Genomic DNA, 25,599 nt, shown 5'->3' on the forward strand with positions numbered 1-25,599 from the left:
TTATTTGAAATAGCATATTGATTTTTATTGTATGGTGTATGCTCGAGTGTGTGTAACATAAACTAGGGATATGAAACTTCTCGAAGGAGAGAGAAAAAGTTCGCGACGCGACGCAGCGAATAAAAAATCTTGCCTCTGATGCATCGAGCGTGTACGCGGTCGGGAGGAAGGAATTCGCGCAAAAGCAGATGATATCACGTCCGGGTCGTTTGTTATATCAGACGAATACTTCCTGTTTGCGTGGCGCGTACCGTCTTTCTGTCGAGTAAGATTCTCTTCTTCGCGATCTATAGATCACTAGCGCAGTTCCTCTCATCCGGAGTCGCTTCCGGCTCGGGCCTTCACAGCTGCGTCGCGGAATCTCTCGCAATCTCGAATTCCTACACGGATGTAAACGGCCTGCCGGAACAACTTTACGGATTGTTTCCATGTCCACGTATTTTTTACGATCCTCTCTCTCTCTCTCTCTCTCCTTCCCTCTCCACTTTCTGTACTTTTCTTAACCGGCTTAATGTGTTCATTTTTCTTAATATCCCTTCACCCGTTTTCATTTGCATTATTTCACGCTTTGTCCTCCTCCACTCCTAATTCTTTCTGTTTTCATTTTTTCTTAAGGATTTAACATTCTTACCGTTTGTTCTTGCAACGAAATGTTTATAAAGCTTATTATTGTCTAAAATTGATTTTACTACCGACGAAGCATTTTTTTTCTACATATCAATTATCGTATATTTCCCGTTTCATTATTTCAAGCCTCGTTTATTCAGCTTCGTATCAAAATGCTGCCTCCTTGCTCCTTATCTGCATTACTTGGTCCCCTTTTCTCGCACGCGATTCTAGTTCCCCTCGCTTTTCCATCTTCATTTCTACAGAGGTTCCAGACTTTGGTTCGCGAAATGAAAGCAGGGCTGCTCGCGGAAACTTCACATTTGTTTTCGTTTCTCTTCGTATCTCGGAAATAAGAATCTAGCAAAGACACTCGAAAGTCGGATTTGTGGTGTTGAAAAATCTCAGTTTAATCAATCTCAATGAAATAATGAAAATTTTCTAATGCAATTTGGTTACGTACTCCTATTTTTTAATTCCCTTTGACGAGCGTTTGTGTTCTCTTAAAAAGCAATAGCTATCCGACGCGACACACGAATAGGAGTTTCGTGACCGACAAACCAAACCACTATTGACCGGTTTATCTGTCATTCCATCGACTACCACCACCGGTGGCCTGAGCAAACCGACCAATACACAGGGGTCAATAGCAACGGATGCCAGAACGTTCAGTGTTCTCATCTCGGAAATCGGAGTCGTCGATGGGCTTCCGACTCCGCGTCAAATGGAAACGGAAAACCATTGACGACGAACAAAAGTTAGTTAATTAACGACAGTATGTCGGACAATGAATTTTTTTAAAAGCGTCTCATTAATGCTATTTTTCCCAGGTCCATAGGAGAAACAATGAAATCCGTGTTTCTACAGCACACGTATTAATTAATGACCCGAGGTAGAACAATTTGTTCGTATCTCGCGACGCGTTGGACAAAAGATTAAATAATTCTTTACAAAGAAAAAACAGGTATAGTTCATTCTTTCCGAGCGACACTCGCGTCGAAGCGCACAGTCCTTTGTAAGTTCTAATTAATATTCTTGGCAATTACGTTAGTTAGCCTGATGAATTTCAAGGAAGGATCTTTGGCAACTGCGTTAAGAGAGAAGCGATAAACAGGAAGTGCGTTAATTAATCTGCTAATTAAGAAGGGTTGGTCGATGCAACTTCGAGGATTTCCTGTCTTCCCACCAAGGTGAAAAGCTCGTAAGTCTAGGGAAACAACTTTTGCAATTGGGTATGGCGTAACATTCGTAATAAATTCATCTCGACAGTACATTCATTTATATTATTAATGATATAAAACGATAGAGGCGGAGAATATCAGTAATTTTAAGGCAAATCGCGATTAAACCTGTATTCGAGGCGGAAGTATTGGAACACATAACGGGAATCGTGTGTCTCACCTGAATGACGGTCGCCAAAGGGCTCTTGTTGGCCGGATAATCCAGGCTGTCCCGGTGCGCCCAAGCCAGCGGCTCGTAGGTGCTGTGATTCGCTTGAAAAATGGTCCAGTCACCGCCAGGAAGTGGTCCCCAGGCTGTTTCACCGGATCTGGTTAATCGTAGGATGGGAGACGCAGCGTTCAGCTGTGCATCCTGGAGAAGCAAGGAAATCGATCTCATTTTGTCCACTTCAGGACGTGTGTCGTTTATCCTACTCCGGTTCGATAGCAGGTTCAATTCATTTATAAAAGGTTCGTAAAGTTTATGAAGATTTTCTAAAGAAAATAATCGTTGCCAGGTAATATTGATAGATTGATCAATCCGATATGATTCTTGTGTAATTTAATCATAGGTAGCAATAATAGTATCGATACTTTATTCAAAATAGTAACTAGATTGCGACAGTTAGGCATTGTTAGCGTTTACTATACAGTTTCGATAGCCTTTCTTTTCTAGTTGGGCATCGACCGTTCCAATTTTTCTACGAAATAAACTCGAGGTCGTTTCGTCACCGGCAACGGAGATTGCCAATCGCGCTGTCCGACCCCTTCGAACCGTTATCGAGTGCCACGGCGAAATTTATTTTGCACCGGCCAATAAAAACTATGCACACCTATCCTGAACGCGTTTCGATCTATCTTCTTTTTAGAACGTCAGTTCTTTTGAATATCAATTTGTCAGTCTTTGTTAGACGGAGTGCAGTCTCGAGGGTTATGAAGGAAATTGTTGATAATAACCTTTAGTCTAAGATTGGTATGGACGAAAAGAGGAAAGCCCTTGAGTTGCGCACCGACCAGGCTCTCTTCTCCCGACGGCGCGAACCCGACGATGCCCACCGAATACTCTCTGCAATATTTGTCCAGCAATTCGCGATTCCACTTGTCCATCTGCAGGTACTTGTTCAGGTTCTCGAAGATCAGTACCCCGTAACGACCCTTGTCTAGGTTCGTAAGCACGGGCAGCGACTTGCCGGCCACTTCCAGCTTGTACCTGTGTCAGAAAAATCAAAATCTCCCCGTTAGAATACAAAGTTCATATAGGCATTAAAAAATTATTGAAGCTTGTCAACGATTTCACAATTTAAAACCCTTAATGAAGGAAGAGAAGGATCATCAGTTGAAATTAACATTTCTTTCGACTCCACGCTTGTTCCGCTCTGTTCCCTTGGTTTTCTTTTTGATCGTGAATATTTCGATGAGTCGATTCGCGGGGCAACGGCCTCAGCCGACAGTGGTTACGGCAATTTCAATCCGACCGGGTATCGGTTATTTAAAACGGTGGGCGGATAATAAATGCGCGAAGAAAAAAATATAGAATATCGATGGAAGGAAGCGGGTGGGGCAGCCCGGAGTATCGTTATTGTTAAACGATAAAACAAGAGCGGTTTTTATCGAAATCCCATTGACGCGGCATCTGAAACGTTTCGAGAATAATAAAGCAATTATACCATAATGTACCTTTACATTTTCGAGGCGATTTCTCTACTGGTTCCCTTTATCCTCGATTTTTAATAACGTTCCAACTCGAACGCCGATGGGATATCAGCATTTTTATCCGATCGTTTTTATTCGCCCTTCCACCCGATAAACCGACTTTATCACTGAAATAAACCGATCGAACTACGCACGGGATTTTTCCAAGTGTTTTTACCAAGAAAACGAGAGGTATTCGAGTTTATTGGCGATGGCTACGGATCTAGCGTCGATTTTATTTTAACCGAAAATCAAATTAATACCTACAGCTAACCACATGATGAAGATAACTTTTCCTATACTGCACTTCGCATCAATCGGTGAACCTCTGTATGTACCGACTTCCATTTCTATTACACAGGTAGAACAAAACGCTTTTATTTTATAGACAGTACTTTGCATGTTTAGAATTTTCGAAATCTTAGTTTCACGTACAGTACTACAGTTTATAAAATTATATTATGATTTTTTAAACAAATTAAAGCAGTTATGTATAGCAAATAAAATATTTATATAATTATTATTATATTTAATAATTGTTAAGAGTAATATTGTGATACATACATATGGTTCATATTTGATTGGCAATATCATATTTACCACACAACGTAATGTTTGTACACGTCTATATAGTAAGAACCATATGAATCACGCGTTATAGCAGCCTGTTTGCGATACGATTTTTTTACCAATCCGGTAAAATTACCGAGTTTTATCGAATGCAGGATTTCAATACATGAAAACAATTATTTGATATGCATTCAAAAATATATACGTAAATCCTATGTAACTCAGATTTTGTTTCACTATTATGAACCAAATGAAATACGTGATATTCTACAGGAATTACGTATACCTTATGATTACAAATTTTTCAGGTAGTAACTTATTAATAATGATGATGGTGGACTAATTGATTATGCAATTGTCGTTAGCATTGGAAACTCGCACGCGTTAACGATCTTCAGTTCGATCGTCTCGAAATCGTTTTCAAGTATTGGCGCAGCAATTAGGGTTTCCGAGAGAGCAACAGCTTCAATAATGACCATTGGAGACCCATCGGGATGGGAAGCGTCGTAATTTCGCGCCAGCGGATAAATGGGTGACCGGTTGGCTATCAACAGTTTACGGATCCACGGTAGAAAATTGCAGTTAACTAATGAATGAACGAATGCCGGATAATTCAACGGAGTAATTGGTTCGATAATTGGCAACCACCCATTAACGAGGGCGGCCCGGCAATTTGCCGAGCTAACGAACTGTCATAACGAACTCGAACCCCGCGACGTGGGCCCTTTTGTTCTTGGCCCGGTAGTTGCCGCGACGCGTCGCACCGGCCAATTGCCACTCGCAATACAACGCGTGTGCACCCTACTGTTCTCATCCTCCGTAAAAGATATCAAAGATATCGATCCACCCTCATGGAAACACCTAATTAGGCTTGTTTCAATGCCCAGTTGACCAAGATTATGTCCTTCAATGGTTTCCACTTGTCTCATCTGGAGTGGACTAATTGCTACCACCCCTTTAGCTCCGAGGACTCTTCAAATAGTATTAACTTGTTACCATGGATGTTCAATGGAATTGAACTGCGGAAAGAAAGACTAGATGTGCAGAAAATATAAAGAATGCACATAATGTGCGGAACTTGATGACATTCACGCGAACGGAATCTGAATTTAGATTTTATTTTTTAAATTAATATTCTGTAAGTTTTATTTTCCAGTCTACGAATAATATACTGGAATGGAAATGGCGAAGTTGACGTAATCGTTTATCGATGATGCAAATCACGTAACGGCGGGGGTTATGAGGAATGGGTGAAACCGATGACCGGGGACAGGTAATCGATAATCGCGTATTTTCGAGCCAGAGCGGATTTACGATGATTTCTTCGTTTTCCTCTCCGGGAGATGAACATTTTTTGCACGAATCCCCTTTGTTCAGACTCTCCTTTGTTCGGGGATGCGGTAAATGACGCCGATATATACGTATATCGAGACGCGTCCAGCATCACAGGTAGATAGAAGTTAGGGGGTGTGAGTTAGGCTAACTTCTGGCGAACCGTGAGTCACGTAACTTCTGATGAACCGATTGTTCCGAGGGACTCCGATAGAATGAGGAGTGCGCGGTTGAATAGATTCGAAGAGAGAGGAATCTTCGGGTATCGAACGTTACGCTGTGTTGGTTAATGGATCCAGCTACGCTACTGGCCGTAAGTATCAAGACACTTGCCTTGTCAGATATATAACAACGTAACATTTTATTTACTGCATCAATAATTATATGAAACGTTGTACGAATTATTATTTGAAATAGGACAATGACCCGGTCCAATTAAAATGAACAGTTCGTTTTATCGTACGTTTTTAGACTTTAAAATTCATCGTTCGAGTTAATTACGAGACGGGGTAACGATTGCGTTTAATCGGGACGGGATATTTTTGCGATGAGTTCGTAGTTTACATATCACGATATTTCAGATGTTACCGTTCAGTTGTTTCGCGTCTGCACGTCCGCGGGGCAACACGTTGTTTTATTCACAACGATAAACTAATTGCTGCGATTAATTTGTCATGAAATATGAATTTGTTACGCATAAGAATGAACATCCGATTTATCGTTCCATTATTTATTCCGGCCTCGTGTTCCAGTTTTGATTTACGCCCCATTACTGCGACACGCTCTGCCCGTCGATATTTGAATTGTCCCTTCAGAAAATAACAACCGAGTGCGGCTTAACTTCGTTCCATCGTTTTTGGATGAGAAATTCAATCGGATTAATGACCTCTGTTTAACAATTCTGTTTTACACTGTTGGAACATCCGTCAACTTACATTCCTTAATTGCGTTCGTACAAACACGAAATAAATGAATGACTGCAATTGAACGGCTCAATATTTTGAATTTTAAATGATTAAGGGTGACGGTCATCGGTTGAGCCTGCCGAAATTAATGAGATTCGAACGAATACCAGAATTAATGGAATTGTCGTGCGAATCCGTTTCATTTCTCTCTCTCTCTCCTCCCCGACATCACCTCTTCCTCTCTGACCCGGTTAGCGCGAATGGAACACGCGAGCTTTCCTTGGTCGCACCTCGAACACGTGCCAATCGATTAGCGAACGCCTCGGGACCCGGAACTATTCGACGCCCGGCCTACGTGATTTGCATCCTCCTCGATAAGCGCTAAACAAGCGGCGATAACGGCCGATGGGCGACTACTTGGTCAGGTAACGACCAACTGTACGCGTTCCTTGACAAGAGCCGGTTAACAAGCTGGGGAGACGTGCCATTGGATCGATTCCGATTCGAAACGTAAACGGATCGACCGTGGTTTCGATGAATCCAGGCCAAACGCGATGATTTGTGGCGAAATTTTTTTCGTTCCCTCGCAAGGGCTAGAGTCGGGACCGTGTGAATGTTTCAGAGCACGGCGAGGAGCGTTATGAACCCTGTTAAGGCTCATTTACACCGTCGCAGCGTCCCAGCCGAGGGATAGGAAGCGTACGTAGAGCGAATTTCGATGAGAAAGCAAGCCGCGCGAAAACGAAATGGATGATCGACGCTCGTGTATCCTTAGGAGGGGTTCGGGTACCTGTAGCCCGGCTTCTAGATTTCTGAAACGCATTCCGCGAGAAACGGATGCACGAAGGGACATCGGGAATTATTCATGAAGGAGAATTCCGCCCCGGCGTCTCCTCTGGGAGCACTGGGTGTCCCTGTTTCGTATTCCTATTCCCGCCCCCCTCACCTTTATCCGCCGCTGTTCGCGTATCTGTAATATTCAGGTGGCCAGTAATTTCTCTGAGTATTTGGGAAATGTGCGAAATGGGATGTGAGGCAACAATTATGCGAATTGTAAGAATAAATGAAACCACCGATAGTCGTCGTTTCCTTGTGCTAGGCTTTAATATACGTATATAAGAATTCTCAATAAACACCAACTCACTCAATGCATTGACTTGATGCAGAATGATTTCTTATAAAAATTAATAATCCGAATGAATGCGAAGAATACTATTTGTATCTCTTCTATAACAAAGTCCTTATGTTCATTATAATTGTTTAACTTATACAAGTACAGAGAATCTGCTGTTTGCAATTCGCCCGCAAGAGTGTCCGAGGTTACGGCACATTGTTTTCTTTTATAAAGAGGATGTTCGCTACTCAAGATTCTCCTGGGTGAAAGATAAAAGAAAGAAGATCCAACATCTTTCAGGCTTTATCATCAAAGAAGAAGGATATTCCATATATCTTTCGACTCTATCGTTTCCATCTTCTAACATCGTTCGAGGAACCTTGTATCTAGTGGCAACTTCTGAATAAATCATGTCACTGTCAAGGAGAACATAGCCATCGGGAGCAGGAGTTCCGCAACCCCTTCGACGAGTTTGCCAGCTTACTATGCTTATCGCGAGGACGTCGGAATAACGCGATCGAGAGGAAACAAAGTTAGCAACAAAATCGCGAGGGAGAAGCTCGCCGCAGGGGGCGGGATTGGACGGCTTGGATTCTGGGTCTTGGCGGAGTAATCCAGGAGAATGCACACTGCAGATCCAACGTTGCAAACTCTAAAAAGGGACGTTCACACTTATTGCATCGACTCATTCAACCTCTTCCTTTTCTTTACAATATCTTCTTCTCGAAGTTATTTCAAACGTCACTGTCCTCACGCTTTTATTTGTGAAACCTACGGGGTGCGTGACAAACGATGGAAATTTTTAGTCTCGATTGCATGTGGATGTCGTTAAAATGTTGAATGGACGCGTTAGCTCCAGTCTTGTTTCAAACAGATATGGGGGCGAAACAATGAGGCGTTGTTCGTGCTCGGACACGCAGGATAATTGCAGCAGTGAAGCTCACGGTCAGGGTTGAAACCGCTGCTCTCATGCCGGGATGTGATCGTAGTGAGACCTTATTATCCCGTCACCCCCGCCGTCTGTTCGAGCCTTTGAAGAGCCTTTCGAGGGTGCGTCACGAGGGTTGAATACCTTCCCGGCTGAATGTCAGTCGCTGACAGGGAGGAGAATCGAACGGATTCAGGGATTACGGGGAGACGATCAAGTGTTTCCGTTTTAACCCTTGCGCCGCTGCTGCATCGCCTCTTTCAGAACGTAAGAGGATCAGAACGATCATTAAAAAATTAATAATTAAAATTCTTTTAGCAACCAAGTCAAATACTGTCGACAGCTTTCAGTTAAGAATAGTTTCTCAAGGTAGGTAAAGCTTCCTTGAAAAAATTCCGGGAATATTCAGCTCAGCCTTGTTAATATTTCAACTAAAAGCGACGCCGCGATAACGTCGACGTTGATTTTTGTAAATGTTTGCCGGCGTCCTTGGTTCTGCGCCGGGATGGTTCGCAATAAAGCAGCAGGAAGCGAGAAGAAGGAAGAAAAATAAAGACGAGAGAGAAACAGGAAGCAAATTCGTTCGCGTTTACGAGGGCGAACGTTATGTCCCACTTGCGTGAAACTTAATTTCCATCTAACCAGCTTCCGCGAAGAAAGTAATTTCTCGGTGTCACCTGAGAATTGAAATATCGCCCTTAAATTAGCGTTAGCCGGCATTATGGCGGCTGCACACCCCGCGGAGGAGAAATTCGCCGGCCAGGAGACTTGACTTACTAATTGGACGTTTGTCGCCCCCTCGGGAAAAGTTGCAAAATTTCGCGCGGGTGATTATACCGCATTTTGTTAACACATCCGCCTAAAGCGTTTCGTTTCAATTAAACTCTACCTTCCCCCTTTTTACACGTTTCAACGTCTCTCGTTTTTCACTGCATTTCATTACCCGTATTTATCAATTATTTTGGAAACGAACGGGTATCGATTAAAATCTCAATTTTATGGCGAGACAGGAGGTTGGGAATAAAACCTGTCGTCGGGATGAACGCTTCGCCGACCTGAATTTCATACGCTTCATACGCAAAGCAAAATATCGAGGGGAGGATCAAAAGACATCCCGGAGCGTTTTATATTTTCGACGCTTTTCATTTTCTCTTCAGTTTTACGTTCAGTATGTTATTAAAATTTTTTGCCACGCGGAGATAATATAGTTTCGATTGATACTGTTGTTTCGTTAAAGCTCTTTTAAATGTTCAACGAAGTTACTAATGCTCTTTTGCACTGGTTAATCCTGTAGCAGTAAAGTATAATCGGAAACCTTTAAATAAAGGCATGCGTTATCCTTTTCACTGTGTGCTTAAAAGCTGGCCTTCTCCACTCCAAAATCTGCCACTTTTTCCACTGTAAGCCGATCAAACTGTTCAAGCAACCCCCCCCCCGCGCACAGGAAACTTCCTATCCCTCGGAAGTACGGATAGCTCGTTCAACCATTAAAACACTTAAGCCGACTATTCCCTAATTATTTTGACCGGCTCGCAACGGCTTCTACCTACCGGCGTTATTGTTTGACTTTCTAATTAGCTGCGCGCAACTTTCCCAAGAAGCGCGATTAAACAAAAACCCTGGGCGCGATATCCGACCCCGGAATTTCTCAGCGAGGGCAACTTTCTCCGTTTCCTGAATACGGTTCGGTCGAACCGTTGGCGCAGGACCGATTTTCCACCCGGAATTGCTTTTTTGATTCGTGGATACAGAGTTAAATCACCGTTGTCGCAAAATTTAAAATAAAAAAATTTTATAGCTTAAAATGATTAAAAAAAAAACATGAAATATTAGCGATACTAACGGGTTAAAGAGAAGTAGAATTAGATTATCGATCGGATCATCAAATAATGGTCCGATAAAATATTCAAAGTGGTCGGCCAAAGTGCTTTGAACTAAAGGAAGGTATCGTTGAAGGAACTTCGGAATCCTCTTGAGACCAAGGCGGAAGGATCGTTCCGATGTGAAAAGGTCACTGACTGACTGACGGACGTTCCGCCGCGCCGGCGGCTTAAGAACAGCTTTATGAATTTCTCGTGCTTCTCATCGCCTCGATCCCCTTTACACGCTTGCCTTTCGATCCTCGCGGTTCCCTCTCCGTTGCAAATGGGCTTTGAGGTCGATCGACATCGGGGAATCGGTCTTCCCGTGGAAGAAACTTGCCGCACCGAGCCAACTTGGTGTGGTCCGAATGCCCGCGGTGAAGATTATACGACGGACCGGGTAACAGCTTCTAATCTCGTTGCCCCTTTGAACCACCGCAATTTCTTTGCACAACGAACTGGTGTCTCGAGGGGACGAACGTGGTTCACTGTGGAGTCCGCTGCTCAAAGTCGCAGAATTCATTGATCGAACGTCGCTCTCAATCTTATTCTTTGATTTAACCATATCCGGGAACGCAAGATATTAGATCGGTGCGTAAATAATTGCATAATTTCTTTGCACGTATAAAAACTATATCAAAGATTCCAATCATTATTGCATCGATAAAAGTGCCTGAAGAATCAACTTAAATGCATAAACGACCTTTAGAAGATACAAAGAAAGTATTGCTCGATTCCATGTTGTATGAGTTAATTTCAGCACCGAAAACAGCGACAGAATATTACAAGTTATGCCACGAAACTGTACTGCACACGAGCGCAGAGCTATCTTGATCCACTTGTGATGCAAGCTGCAGTTATTCTTTACAATGGTTTACGCAGGTATACATACAGGAACTAGTTGGTTTTTATCAATGGGGAACGAAGTCCTGATCTAGCGAAACAAGTGACGAAAGGGAAATTCCAGCGAGTGCTTCGCGTCGTCCTTTGTTCCACGATACCCGTTCCACCGGTATTTTACGAGCGAAAAATCCTTTAAAATGCTCCAGCTAACGCTGTAACAATTATTTTTCGGGCCACCTGGTTTCTACCTTCGAAATTCCACCCTAGTTACCACGTTTTTCCTCCATTTCCCGCTGCAATCTGCATCTTCGTTTATTGTTACCGTAATTCATCAAACAAATCGTCTTTGTGAACAGGGACAACGCGTTAAAATTCATTTAGTTTCCTGTTCTTCCACTTTATCGTAATTATGCAATTTTTTAAATCTTGGATACTCTACGCATTTTTTGGTGAATGCATGAAATTCGCAATCTGCTGATAAAAAGTTCGTTCCATTCATTTGGAACATGGATCAATATCCCTTTGTCTAACGAAGCATCATTTACTATTTGCATTCCCGCAGTAGTGGCTAGGAACAACGGAAGCGAATTCAGAATTGCCTGTCTTCCGCATTACTGGAAGAACGTCTGGTGACGTTCCGCGACACGGAGGCGTACGAGACGGATACGCGACGTTTCGGAGGCGTATTAATTACACGATTTTCTTACACAGGATCTTCGCCAGACAGCGGAGGCAACCGCGAGTGAATTTCACGAGACGCCTAGACAATTAAGCCGTCTTTGAGGTCTCGGGCGAAATTCACTTCGAGATGGCTCGTAAAGAAGAAGCGATGAAGATAAGGTTCGCGCGGCAAGTTGTGATTCAGCTAATATTCTAACTGGCTAGAATTAATGGAACAGTTGATTGCACTGAGGAAATTCAGACGTCTTGGACAAAAGTTGGATTTGGGTAATTTCAAAAAAGTTCGAGACGGTTGTTATTGTTGACGATTAGGTGGGGACCCATTTGGGGGGTTACGAGCAAAGCCTGTTTGCCTCTGGCGAGAAGAAAAATAGAGGGATTTGCGTGAAACTTGGCTGAACAGTGATTTTTTATCGTATAAAGATTTTGGCGTGGTAAGGGAAATAATTTTATTTGAGAAGCAAGAATAGAACCAAGATTATCTTGGAAAGAAATATATGTTGATCCTTATTGCGCGCAGGAAGGCAAAACTTAGTTGAAATTCTCTTTCTGTTCTTTGGTTAACCGTTGACGATCCTCGTTTTAATCTTTCTACCGCGCAGCTTCCATTTTTTCCGTGTCTCGAGAACAAAAAGAGGACAGTTGGAAAAAGGGACAGAACTCTAAAAGCATAAGCGAACGGCTTTATCGGGTTCCTTGGCCGTTCGCCCCAAAGAAAAAACAGCCGTAAAGTTTATATTCTCTCGGACAGCTTTTCTTCTGGTAAAATCACTCGCACCTGAGTGCCGTGGAATAATTAAAGATGATTATCTGAATCCTTCGGCGAAACATCCATGATTCACATCCTGGCATAAAGCAACACGCGTTATGGTCTACTCAACGAATGAAACGAATGTGAATAAATTTTTTAATCCGAATATTTGCAGGGAATTCATTTAGTCTTCGTTATTCTGTACTTACGATTTCGTCTGGCAAGGAAATGAATCGAATTCGAGTTTGAAAAATATTGTGATACAAAAAGTGAGTACATTCTGTCGAGAGAACGGCAGTTATTTAGGGACGTATTACAAGCTTAACGAAGGCAGGGAGGATGTACTTTCGTAATACGCTCTACTTGTCAAAACAAGGGACGAAGCGGGGAAAGAATGTGAAAACAAGAATGAAAAGAGAATTTCCAGGCGCGGAACGAACACCCTTTGAAGAGTCGGCACAGCCTCCGCTGGACCGGGGTTGGGCAAACACGATTTACTCTCAACACTCGGGAAAGGACTTATCATCCCCGGTCTTGGATGGTGTCCTTCTACAGATCCACGGGAGGAATGAGCCGGACGTGGCAAACGAGCAGAGTCCCTCGTCAAGAGGATTTTCAGGAAGAGCATCGCGCTAAGGGGTGAACAGGCAGACGCGATGGAATAAGAAAATACGAACCTGCCCTCTGTGGAACGAGTAAAATCCCCTACATTCTGGGTATTATGTCAAATTGTATATTCACACTCAACTTAATTTCTTAAAAAAGATGTGTGATATTCTAATTCCTGAGGAGACACATTGAAATAAATATATTCGACTGCTCTCTCGACATCCTTCGATCATACTATAATATAGTTTGTTCACTGGACTCAAGAGTTGGTTTCAGAAGGACGTAGTTTGGAGGAACTTTTCAGGGTTCTTCAAGGCGACCTGTTACAAAGTTCGTTAAAAACGTTCGACTTGACACTGTGGAACTATTGAACAAATCGTTACTTTTGCCCGAAGGAGTTCAAACACCGGACAAGAGGCAAGGAACTTCATTAGCGTTCTTACGCTGGAACTACATTAAACTCGTATTTATATATAATTATTAATAGAAAGCACGGCAAATATTCACCCATATACACAGTTTAACAATACGAGTCTTGATAATTTAATACCTCGAGTTGTTTACCGTTGTTGTTTAACCAGAGAAATATTACGATTCCACCATGTTTAATTAAGAGTTTTTCCATTTCCTATATTTACTTATCTCTTTACACAGCCAACGCGCGTTATTGGACTCTCCAATGTAGCCATAAATACTCTTCATTTTGTAAAAAATCGTACTCGACCGAATTCGACAAACACGAGAAAAAACTTTGTTGCCCGATTCGATATTCCAAGTTCTTCCGAAGCTACGAGTAACTCCATCGCCGCGTGCTAGGTTTAGGAAACGCGAGTCGAAGCTTTATTTTCGAGGGGAAGAAACTTTGTCCAACGAAGGGACAACGGGAGAGACCAGGAACAACATGCGAAATCCGAACTCGTCGTCGTGGATCGATCCCGTGTTTTAAATTCAACCTGCGTGGTGGGAATCCCGGAGTCGGCTCTCGGAATCGTTCGCGAATCGAATTAACTTCGATTCGTGTGCCGATTCTTTCCCTTTGACTTCTTTCCGATCTATTTGTCGAACCTCCGAGTGTTTTCATTGCGACATGTCAAACTGGAATGAGAACGGTCAGGTATCAACCGTTATTTCAGATCACCGACTGATAGAACACACATTTCAGTCACGATTAAAAATAAATTATTGTTCAGCCAGTCGACTTTAATAAGACTTTATTATAAAATAACTTTACTAGAAGGTATAATGCACAAGCAGTATTACTTTTGGAAGTTTCTTTGGACAAGGTAGAATTGAAAGGCTTGGAAGGAGGGAACTGGGACGACGAATGCCTGAAGGAATTTCTTCTCGTTCGTTGTTCCTCGTAACTTAGGCATGCCAAATCAGGAAGGTCCCCGAAAATTATGAAGTTGTTTTCCCAGGACGAACTACTACTAGAGCTTTTCAGGCTCGGGGGAGACAGGGCGGGGGTAGCGCGCGTCGGACCGAATTTACGATGCGAGTAAGACTTCTTTGGAACACGCCCCAGGGGTAAATTATTTCTCCTCCGGGCTACCATTGCTTCCTGATGTTACTTTAGTACATATATACGTATACACTTTCCTAAGTCTTAGGAGGACAAGCTTCAGTTTTTAACAAAAACCTAATAAAATTATTAATTAAGCATACCAATAAGAAGTTTGGTATGGAACTATTATATCAGATTGGAGTTATTGTAAAAAACCATCATTTATTAATGGATCTTGATACCATTTGAAACCATTTGAAACCATCATTTATTAATGGATCTTGAGCAGAGGATGGGAAATGTTAATGTCGTGGTCCGACTTTCAATTCGATCGAAAGATATTAATACACGTGATTAAATATTTATACGTAAAAACGGAAATAATTTCCTCGCCAAAAGGATGGAACGAATTAAAAACGTATGGAACAGTAATAGATAGGAATTCGCGGCTTAATTGATTCTCGTTTTTAATTAAAACGTTTCTGTCAAGGGGCTCTGTAGTAATTGTAATAAAAGATTGAGAGTTTCGATTTTTCCATTTACAATGTAGTTAATTATTGATAATAAAGGTAAATCAGTCAGAATACCGGAAAAGCATTCAGTGAATCATGAACAATTTAATAATACGGATTGTTACGCATGCATCGCGAAGACGACAGGAATATATAGAAGATTTGTTGCAAGAACAGATATCTTCGTGGATATTATGTGTAGTTTATCAATGAGCCGGAATTCAATTTCAGAAGCCTGCTGTACTAAAAACGTCTCGAGCACAATTTGCGTCCCGACTAGCTAAAAGCTTCTCCCCGTTCTTTATCAATGTCGAACGTTTCCATCGTTCTCGCAGCTGCATACTAATCGCATCAGCGTTTCGAGAGGCAAACGATATTAGATAATAGAGGAGACGATGCGACGGCTGCCGGAAAACTGGAGAGCGAGCCGAAGGTTCGGGAGATTGGCGAGGCAGGATTTCCACGAGCGAATTGACGCGAGTATCGCGACACAATTGAGTACGGCGATAATTATTACGGCCCTTCCGTTATCGTCGAGCCAAATCGATTAATCTCTCCACCTATTCCGGCAAGAACGGATAAATTCCCCTCTTTTCTCTTCCCAAGCTTCTGAGACAATATAATTGAAGCATCAAGTATCCGTCGAATCGAACCGATTTGAGAAATATTCAAATCATTTACCGAGCACGTATCAATTTCGAACGGCATTCGGAGCGAGAGCGGAACTCGTTTTTGTAATTAAAATCTATGAAGCGGCTCGAAAATAGTGAAAAGGCAACCAGAGACTTTTTTCAGTGAGAGCCGATCGCTCTCGGCCTCGTTCGAGATAATTAGGTGAAAACCGCGGCCGGGCATTTAGCCAGACCGTTGCCCTCGGAATTAGTTTAAAATACGGCCTCTAATTGGCAAGGGCGGTACTTGATCCGGCCGACGGTTTGCCCCGTAATTTGTTTCGATCCTGATTAACTCGTCGCGTCGCGCGGGATCTGTTTCTGGTTTCTGATTTAATCGATTAATCGAGCGGAGTGCTTAAAATCAAACTGTTGCGATCGACGAAGAGGAAAACGTACCGTACGAATCTGAAGCGCAATCTGACTTCTTTTAGTGTATCGTTACTCGATCCTTGTTTACGGCGCTCGTTACGAGATTTCATCGAACTCTCTAAATCCACTTTCCCCAGGCAAATATCGTTCAAGAAAACCCACTCGGAAACTTCCTTGGCGCGAGTCCAGGGGATAAAACCAGCGTTTCCACGCTTTATATTCATTATTCTCGTATATCAAAACTGAGATTCGGACAAAAAAGACTGGAGTGAGCATTTCCATAGGCCTGGTAGGATACGCGTCGGAAGCCGCGTCGACAGATACATATTTATTTCGAACGGAAATCCGCGGAGTCCGGCTACTGTCGCTCGTACGTCATGTATGTTCCCGTTGCGCAGGAACGACCGTCAACGACGAGCAGACGCGCCACGAAGTGTCGTGTATTTATGAACCTCGCTTTGTTCGCGACGCGACTATCACCGTTAATAACGTTGCGTTTAATTTATAAGATTAGAATTTATGATAAAACGTGCGAATTTTAGATATTTCACAAAGATTTCTTTCTGCATGTATAAAAAAAATATTATGAGAGGATATCGAAGTTGAAATAGTGGGTCTATCTTGAATGCCGTCGTCCATCTCTTGAAATCCCAGAGGGCACGGAATAGCAGAGGAGAAAAATTGCAGAGCGAACGAAAGGAGAGGATGATGCGTGCGTGCAAAAATAAAAGAGGGAGAGTCGATCGGGGTTTCCACCCCTGCCGTTTACCCTCTGCGCCCGGACACCCTCCCGTGTCGATGTCACGAGTAACGAGTGTCGTGGTGCAGACTGCATTAGTACCTTGCAGGGGGGATACTAAAAAATAACGACGAAACGAGACGGGAAGGGACGAGAAGGGGTTGGACAGGAGGCATCGATCGATATCACCTGATACATTGTTTTCGGATAAGAAGCGGGCTAGCTTCGATAAAATAGTGCGTGGCACCTCTGTCTACGACACGCGTGATATATCGTGGAACGCGTGCCCGTCTAAACGAGAGGGACGCATAAATGATATATGCGTCGTCTCGTTTTTGTCTTATGTCTGCCGGTGCTTTATTGGATGGCTCTCGATTCCGTTTTTCCGATCTATGGATAATCTTCACGCGGCTACCAAACGCCATAAAGTGATTAATAATAACGTCCGTACGTGATAAAACCAGCGGCTGTGGATCGGCAAGGGTTGGGTTGTAATGGATGAATTGTACGTGACAGCTTGGGTGATCGTCGTCGCGTGATGGATAGACTTGGCTGACCGCGACCCGACTTGTTCTACTCGCCGCGCTGTGTCGCGCCAACGCTTTGCGTATTCTACTCCGTGCCGCCTTCATGATTTTCAATGCTTCCGTAATAACTGTTTAAAACAGGGCATGTCTGACTTTGAACTGACTCTGTCCATCTGTTATATTGAATCGGGTAAAAATAGTCCAGTCTACGCTTCGGTGTATCTACGCTTCTTTTTCAATTAGTCCAATCACACTGATGTGTGACTGAAAAATATTAAAAAAAAAACAAATAGAAAAATGACCTCCGTTGAAAAAAAGTTTTTCCATGCCGCAAACATTAGCAAACATATCTCGGGCACACATATCTCTTCGATGGTGATGGCAGGGAGTGAATGGCTTGGCCAAACACAACCCCGGAGAGCTGAACCAGTCGGCAATCTCCGAAAACAAAATTTCCCCAGCTGGGTTGTAACGCGACCGAATGTTGTTCGGGCAGCTAGCCGTCGGCCTCGATTATCGATTATGAAATTGCAGCAGATAAAGCAAACGGGAGAGACTACTGTTCTCTCCCTCTCTGTAGGTCTCGCTCGCGCGTTAGTCGAACACGCGTGTACAGGTGCGCCGATTGACTTTCCGTTTATCGGATGACAGACGCACGCATACAAACGCGTGTAGGACGACTTGCACACCCCTTTGCCACGCCATCCGATCGCGTTACACACGACTGCCGTGTTCCCTACATACACGGAACTTATGTATGCTCTATGTCATATTCTGCGCTTGTCACTTTATCCACCTATTACGCTTCATCCATTTCCACCTTGTATCGTCCTTACCTGTTATCGAAGTCGCGATCGGATCCTGAATCTTCACGCAATTGAGATTCCTTTTATCACTTTAACCATTCAATGCAATATGCATTCACCTTCGATATTCATCAGCATTAATTCAATTGTTTATAAATGCATAAAATCTGCAGTCTATTAATTAGTTACGTTGCTTCCGAGATTTGATTCCTTTCTTGAGATTCAGTATCTACTTTCTGGGCTAACCGGTAATACCCAGCAGTCGGCGAGGCTAGGCCAGCCATCACGTTGCATTAGCTGGCCATTATTGCACGATTATCCAAGAATCAGGTGAACAGGCTTTGGCTCAAGATCCCCGTTTAAACCAGCTCGCGTTAAATCCATCCCCGGTTACGTCCTGACATTTTCTTTTGTGCTCCCGTCGACAGATAGATCTTCACGGCGTAATCTTTACGAATTTCTTCGATTAATTTCACGTTATTAAACATTAACGCACGGTTTAACATTTCTTTTTCGATTAAAGACGATCCATTAGCTACGAACTATCACGCGAATGACTCTCGGGGCATCTTGAATGCGGATTAAATCGAATTAAGATCAAAGATGTTCAGACACGCGGTTACTCACACCGTGATTGCTCGGTTGAAAATTTAAGTAGACTCGTTAACAACGGGACGTTTCTTTTACACTCTCTCCCGATGCGAGATGCCTCTTGTTACGGTTCCCGTCTTGATTGAATAAAAAAACTTTTGATGTTCCCACGGAATCGTTTGATTATCGCGGGAAAAACGAATCGGAAGAGAAAACCTTTTCGATACAAATGATATTCCGCCGCCGCGACATGACGAAAAAAGAAACAATTTCCTCGCATTTCGCGCGAAACACTAACGAGATGAAGTTTTTCCAACTGCGACGATACAATCGTTTTTACCCAGACGGAAAACAAGCGTCTCTCTCTCTCCGGCGCCTCGCATAAGAATGAATACAAAGTGCAAAAACTTGTTTCCATAACCAGAGGAAATTGTCTATAGGAAAATATCGTTTACTCTCTGGGAAATTACTCGATATTCTGTTTGATCCCACCGTACCTTCCTTCCTTCTTCCATTTATTTATCACGAAGCAAACGATTACTACTTCTCGTGTTCGGAGACGAACAGTTTCTGCAATTTTACTCTCGCTCTGTTTAATTGCAAAGCAATTCGTTCGAGTGTACACACTTTATTCGATTGGCGACGAGCAGCTCCGCGATGTGCTTGCCCAGCATGGAATAGAGCGTCTCCACGAAGACCAACACCTTCGAGTCTGTTCTCAAACGAGCCTCGCTGCGGTGATCCGGTGCAGAGGGTAGCCTCGTCGCACCCCTCAACGTTGAACAACTGATCGCTGGTTCTGGCCTTGTATCCCGATGGATCAGACTGCAACAGAAATCAATTCAACACATTATTATTAAAAATTTAATCAAGAATAGAAGAAGCAAGGAATCTTATTGAAAATCATATTTTTCTAAACATATTTTTGTTAAAGATTCGCAACGGCTTGGTCAAGTTCGCATCTAGCTTTCGTTATTTCGAGGGGTAGAGAGATTTTCTTGGCGTAACTAGAAGACGAGATAACGTCGTTGGTAGCATCGAAAGCGGAGCGGATTGCTCCACTTGGCATGAATCGGACGACATTTTTACGATTACCGATAATCCCACTGTGTGTCTCAAAGAGTCGAGGCAAAAGGAGATTCGTCTCGAGGAGGTACGATGAAGGAATTCTTTCATCGGAATCGCCGTAACCCGAGGCCTCCCGAGAAGCTTTTAAGGAATGCCCGACCCTTTTCAGCTTTCTATCTTCAAAGCGATCCTTTCACCCATAATCCTATTGCATAGGTGGAATTAACGTTCGTCTGATATACCATCATAGAGATCGCGAATCGCGAATCCTTTTGCAATTTTAATATGCAGATCCCGTTTGACATTCGAATTTAAAGATTATCGTTGCAGTCGATCGAACACCTATATGCTCAAATTGGAGAGATTTAATTAAAATCGGAATTTATTGCAAAACTGCTATTTCAATAAAAAAGTCGATGTCAAACATTTAATGAAGATCAACCGTGGTACAACGTTTTTACATTTAACGCGAGAACGAAACGTGCGTAACGAATTTACGGCTTCCCTCTCTCTCTCTCTCGCTCGGTTGAAAATTGCCGGAAAAGTTTCCCGTTTACCGGTTTCGCAGGCTTAACGCGCGCGAGAGCACGACCCGGTTTCCGGTCGCAATTTGCCAGCCAAAACTCGTCTTGATGTACGTGACCGGCGGCGTAATATCGCGCTGTTTGCTCTCGTAATACCGGAGGTCCGGTTTATCGATCACGGTCTCGGGCCGCGTGCGACTTTGTGGCGAACGCGCGGTCGATGGTCAATGCTGGTTTATCAGGCCGAAGTCTCCGGGACCCGACGACGTGTTAATTCCGTCCCGCATAATGCACCGACCCCTTCCACACCCGCGATAAGTACTCAAGATGCCTTCGAACAGGCCATTGCGCTTCACTAAGTAAGTCAGATGCTATTTCACTCTCTGCGATCGTGAGTTAGGAAAATGTTACAAGCGATTTCTTTTCAATGTCACATGGCAGTTAATTAAATATGTTTCCATTTACAACGATATTGATAACGTTTCGTGATAAGCGATTGATAAACGAAACGAGTAAAGCATCCTTGAAGTTAATTTTAAACGAACGAATACAAGACAGATTTTCCACAGGAAAGGGTAGTGGTCTCCGGAAACTGGACTTCCGGACAGCGGAATCGAATCGAATAGGCCGCAGGGGTGGAATCTACATCCATAATCGCCGGTATGAAATTCAAATCGAATCTTTTGTGCGCCGCAGTCCGAGAACTTTCCGGCAAACTTTTCCCTTGAAAGGAAACGCCGTGGAAAAGTATGCGGCGTACACTTCGCCGACTACCATTCATCGAACTTCGGATACTTCAGGTATTTCGGTCATTTCTTATCAGCGAAATTATACGCGAATAAAAAAAAAGACGATCAAAGTCAAACATTCATGACTGTTCTCCTCGACATTACGTATTATACAAGATTTTCGCATTTCAAATAAAATTGATCAATTCATATACAAAATCCATACAAAACTGTTTCAACAAATCGAACGATGATAGTCGAATTCTTTACACGATTTCTCTCCTAGATTAGATTTTTGCATCCGATTAATAAATCTTTGCACGTCGCGCAAGGGATAACTTGATGGCAGGTAAACTCGATTAAGGAGGAGGTTAGCCGGGTAAAAGCGGAGCCGGAAAGATTCACGGCGCATGTTCGGCGTGTAAGCTTTCGGGTAGGCAGGGCTAATCTGGTCCGAGGGAGATACGAAGCCGTCATCCTATCGTGCATCACACGACGTTTCTGCGTGCATCGAGTAAGCCTATTAGCGCGCAGGCTTATTAGTGGACGCGGATGTCATCTGACCCAAATTCCAAGTTCCTATTGCTCGATACAGCTCGGAATGCCCTTAATATGAATTTACGATAACGCGATTACGATAATGCGCGAAGTAGACTAGACACTTAAACCTACGGATCACAGATTCTATAATTGACGATAAAATATCGTCGATGTCGAACCGATATGAATATTCGTTAAGTGGTACGCGCAAGCTCTGGAGCCTAGTCGGAAGCTCTTTATTATATTCCATCATCGATCGCTCCTGCTTTCGAACGTAATTGATATTACCTTGCCATATTACCTTTACTGTTTGCTTTTTTATCCTCCGACAATTTAAAAAAGTACTGACTCAAACATAAGAAAATTCTTAATACAAATATTCCCAAGCTGATTGGACAAAAATTTCAAATAAATTGAATTACATTGATTATTTGTAAGATTTGCACAGGTAGTTCATCAAAAGTTTTTTCTCATTTCAGATAGAAGTTCTGATTCCTACACGGCCACCTCCTTTCGGAATAGTAAGTAGCTGTTCTGCGGCCAGTAATGAATGGCCGGAATTATTCAACGCTTTGTTCGCAGATTCAACGTTTTAAGCTAACAACATCGACCTCAATGGTATGATTACTTGAGGTGGTACATCAACGGAACACCCGTTCACCGAGGTTGCATCAACAGCCCCGTAAATCTCCGGCAAGAGTTTTCCTCCTCCGGCTTGCTCGCGTTCCTCGTTAACTTTGCAACCCCTTGTCAATTATTACACAGCGCAGCACCCGAGTCAACGGCCAATTTTACACTGATCTTCCTTCATTCTCACACAAGCTTCTGCCTCCGTCAATATGTACTGTACAACTACACAAAGTGACACTCGACGCTATTGATCACTTTTATACATTCTTTAACGGTAAAAGAAAATATTTATCTGTACTTCAAAGCTCATGCTCTCCTCGGCTTTTGGTATGTGTAAAAAGGAACGCAAGACGTCGGCTTATTTATAGAACTTAGAGGATGCTGGGAGCGGAGCTTCTCGCTAGATCATTCCTCCTCTCAAGTTAATGGAATGCGGCAAGCGTTGAGTATGAGTTATGTCCAAGCTCGTTTCTTACTATGATCTTCTAAGACACTCACTCCTAGTTTGATAGAACGCAGCTACAAACGCTTAATCAACTATGAGTCAATAACGCGCAGGCTATACCATTTTTATAAAATTCTACAGCCTTATTTAAACTCTTAATGGATGAAACTGAGAGAACATGGTAAACGAGCATTTATGAATATGAGTTTAAATGGTCTGGGAGTCAATTGCTCGAAATCAAGCGGATTCGCGTTCGTCAACCTCGGATCCGTCTTCGAGGCTTCCCTTGTTAGGCTTCGTCTATTTCTACCATCCGCAAGATCATTATGCTGATTGGCTCGTGACCTGAATGTGTACACAGTTTGTCACGCGTATCTTTATGCCTATTCACCAAGTTATCGCGCCTCGCTTCATTGTCACCTAGCCTCGACAATTAGAAAACGCTTTTTGTACAATATTCAAGCATCTCTGTTACCGTCAGTATTTCATCGAAAACTATTGATTTGATCATTATGACGAATATCTTTGACTTTAAAAGTTGAACAATTTTATAATACATGCTAAATTTAGATTCTATAAAATATAAGTATGCATAAAAAGATACTATTAGGATTCTTCCAAGTCGTTTGGCCGCGAACCGTGGAAAACTGTGCATATAAAATCCTGTTTCCGTTCGTTTTTGTCGCAGTCAATCGCCGCGACGGCTTTTACGAGTGTCCCGCGAATTCCAGCTTCTATCAGCCGCGATCGGGTTGTTTCTGCACTTGAAAAAGGGGGCCGCGCAGTCGCGCGCAAGGGTGAACGAACTTCGCACGCGGGAAGATATACTGTTACGGTCACGAAACGCGATATACGCAATTCATTCGACTTTAATGCCCAGCGAGAGCCATACTTAACCCTTCCATAAAACCAATTGTGGCCAAAAGATATAAAACGTGCGACGCGTATCATGATCATCGTTTAAAGATCGCGAGAGCCTTTATACGTAACCAGGTCACGATTCAAGGTCTCTCGTTTCTTAAGGGCTATTGTTCAGGACTCGGATAACATCTCGAAGCTTGTACAAGACCGAAAAACGATAAATCTATACGTTTAATTTTTTAACTAAAGACGTAAAAGAGGAGAGGTATGAGATTCTTGAACCGTAAAACGCGATCAGGGAAAGGTTTTAACAAGCATCGTTGCGCAACGACCAAAGTTTTTCTGACGTAAAAAAAAAACAGTTCCGACAACGATGCTTCACTAGCAAATTAGCGGAAGTACCGCAAGAACTTGCCTCTCCCTTCGCGAGTCGGCTCGCTATTCGCTTTTTCGTTAGATCAGTTCCCGAGTCTTTTCTTCTTTTTCGTATTTTTTCCCCTTTTACTTCTGGCGTCGATAGCCGTTCGCCAGGAAACGTGTACGTCGACTCGCGAGCTTCTATAGCCCCAGGTTCGGGAGCAAATGGCGCCAACGCACGCGAATCCACGGCGCCAGGTGCGATAAAAGCCTGACCGGACTTTCTCTCTCTCTCTCTCTCTCTCTCCCCTGACTGCGAGCCTCGGGACTTTGATACATAATGGAGTCATAAATCTGTCGATTCTCTGGGGAACAACTAACGCGAAACCTCGATAAACTTCTTTCCTACCATTCGAAAAGACAAGAATCGCATGTTCCATCGGCTGTTATTGCCAGTTCGCTTTTACTATTCACGTGAAACTATAATTCACAATAATCCCCAATGAGATTCTGTATCTAAAACGTCTAAACGCAAACGAGAGAGACTGTGCAAACAGGCGAACCCTCGACGATAACGCGGACTATGTTATCAGCTCGAAATTCGCCATCAGGGCCCGGGCGGATGTTTGGGCCTGGAAAGCGCGTTTGACTTGCGGTCATAATCCACGAGGGCCGAAAATGACTGGTCGCTCTCGGTAATTCGAGTGCCGGTCGACAATTTAGGCACACCGGGGTTAATTCGATCTTTTGTCGCGCGGACCCTCCTCCCTCACGTTGGATCCACTGGCCTAGCAATTCCGATCGCGCAACGCCCGTTAATTCGGTTGCCAACTCCGCGGATCGCCTCGATCGGCGCATTTTCGTATACGCCACTGGCTCGAGTTATTCGATTACGGCATTTGATCGGCTAGTCGAATTACTTCGCTATTTGCACAGGCTTAATCGGTAATCACCCTTCGGAATTTATCTGCCACCGTTAACATTAACAAAAGAGAGTACGATACGATCGCGGTAGGCAAAGTTATTCCAAATTGGTTTTAGACTATCCTTAATTCATATCCCTTATTTATTTGCATCCTCGATGCTATTTAGCCAACATAGTGCAGTTTGACGTACGTACCTTACGATGCAATTGCTTTCCACCTTTGAGAGCCCGGAAAATACGAATTTAATATACTCCGAATCGAATCAGTGTTTCTCGAAGTTGGGATTGAAATATTTCATAGGAAAGCTGCACTCTGATCCTCGACCAGCGTGCTCTATCGTGAAAACCCGTTCCCCGCCGAGGAGCCAATAACCTCCGGAAACATGGTACGTATCAGGAGTCGAGTTCAATTCCTGTGTCACAGCGGGCGAGATTTTCACGCCGCCCCCGAAGAGCAACGAAAAAGAGAAGATTTGCAGAAGAAGAAAATCGAAAGAGGTGGAACAGCGAAATTTGCGGAATGGAAAATGGGAGAAGAGCTGGGATCGCGCGGAAACGAGACGGGGAAGAGGAGATCGAGGGTGGTCGCGACTTCCTGAACAAGTAATTTCTGTCGCCACGAAATCAGTTTCGCCGGACGTCCGTAAATTGCCGGATGCCAGGGCCACCCTTCTTGATGGGCTTTC

The 25,599-nt window shown here is 43.3% G+C and overlaps 1 protein-coding gene across 2 annotated transcripts in view; it reads right to left on the reverse strand.

The window, feature by feature from the left end:
* sfl (N-deacetylase and N-sulfotransferase sfl) overlaps positions 1 to 25,599 on the reverse strand; it is a 179,553-nt gene that overhangs the window by 11,001 nt on the left and 142,953 nt on the right. For both annotated transcript variants that reach the window (XM_018021039.2, XM_018021040.2), the window contains 3 exons: positions 19,463 to 19,660; positions 2,784 to 3,036; positions 2,008 to 2,199 (listed from right to left, as the gene is read on the reverse strand). In XM_018021039.2, coding sequence (XP_017876528.1) covers positions 2,008 to 2,199; positions 2,784 to 3,036; positions 19,463 to 19,660 — 643 coding nt within the window. The remainder of the gene's footprint in view (positions 1 to 2,007; positions 2,200 to 2,783; positions 3,037 to 19,462; positions 19,661 to 25,599) is intronic.

The sequence above is a fragment of the Ceratina calcarata genome, unplaced genomic scaffold, assembly GCF_001652005.2.
Source record: "Ceratina calcarata isolate Rehan_Ccalc_2016 unplaced genomic scaffold, ASM165200v1 scaffold25, whole genome shotgun sequence".
Classification (NCBI taxonomy): domain Eukaryota; kingdom Metazoa; phylum Arthropoda; class Insecta; order Hymenoptera; family Apidae; genus Ceratina; species Ceratina calcarata.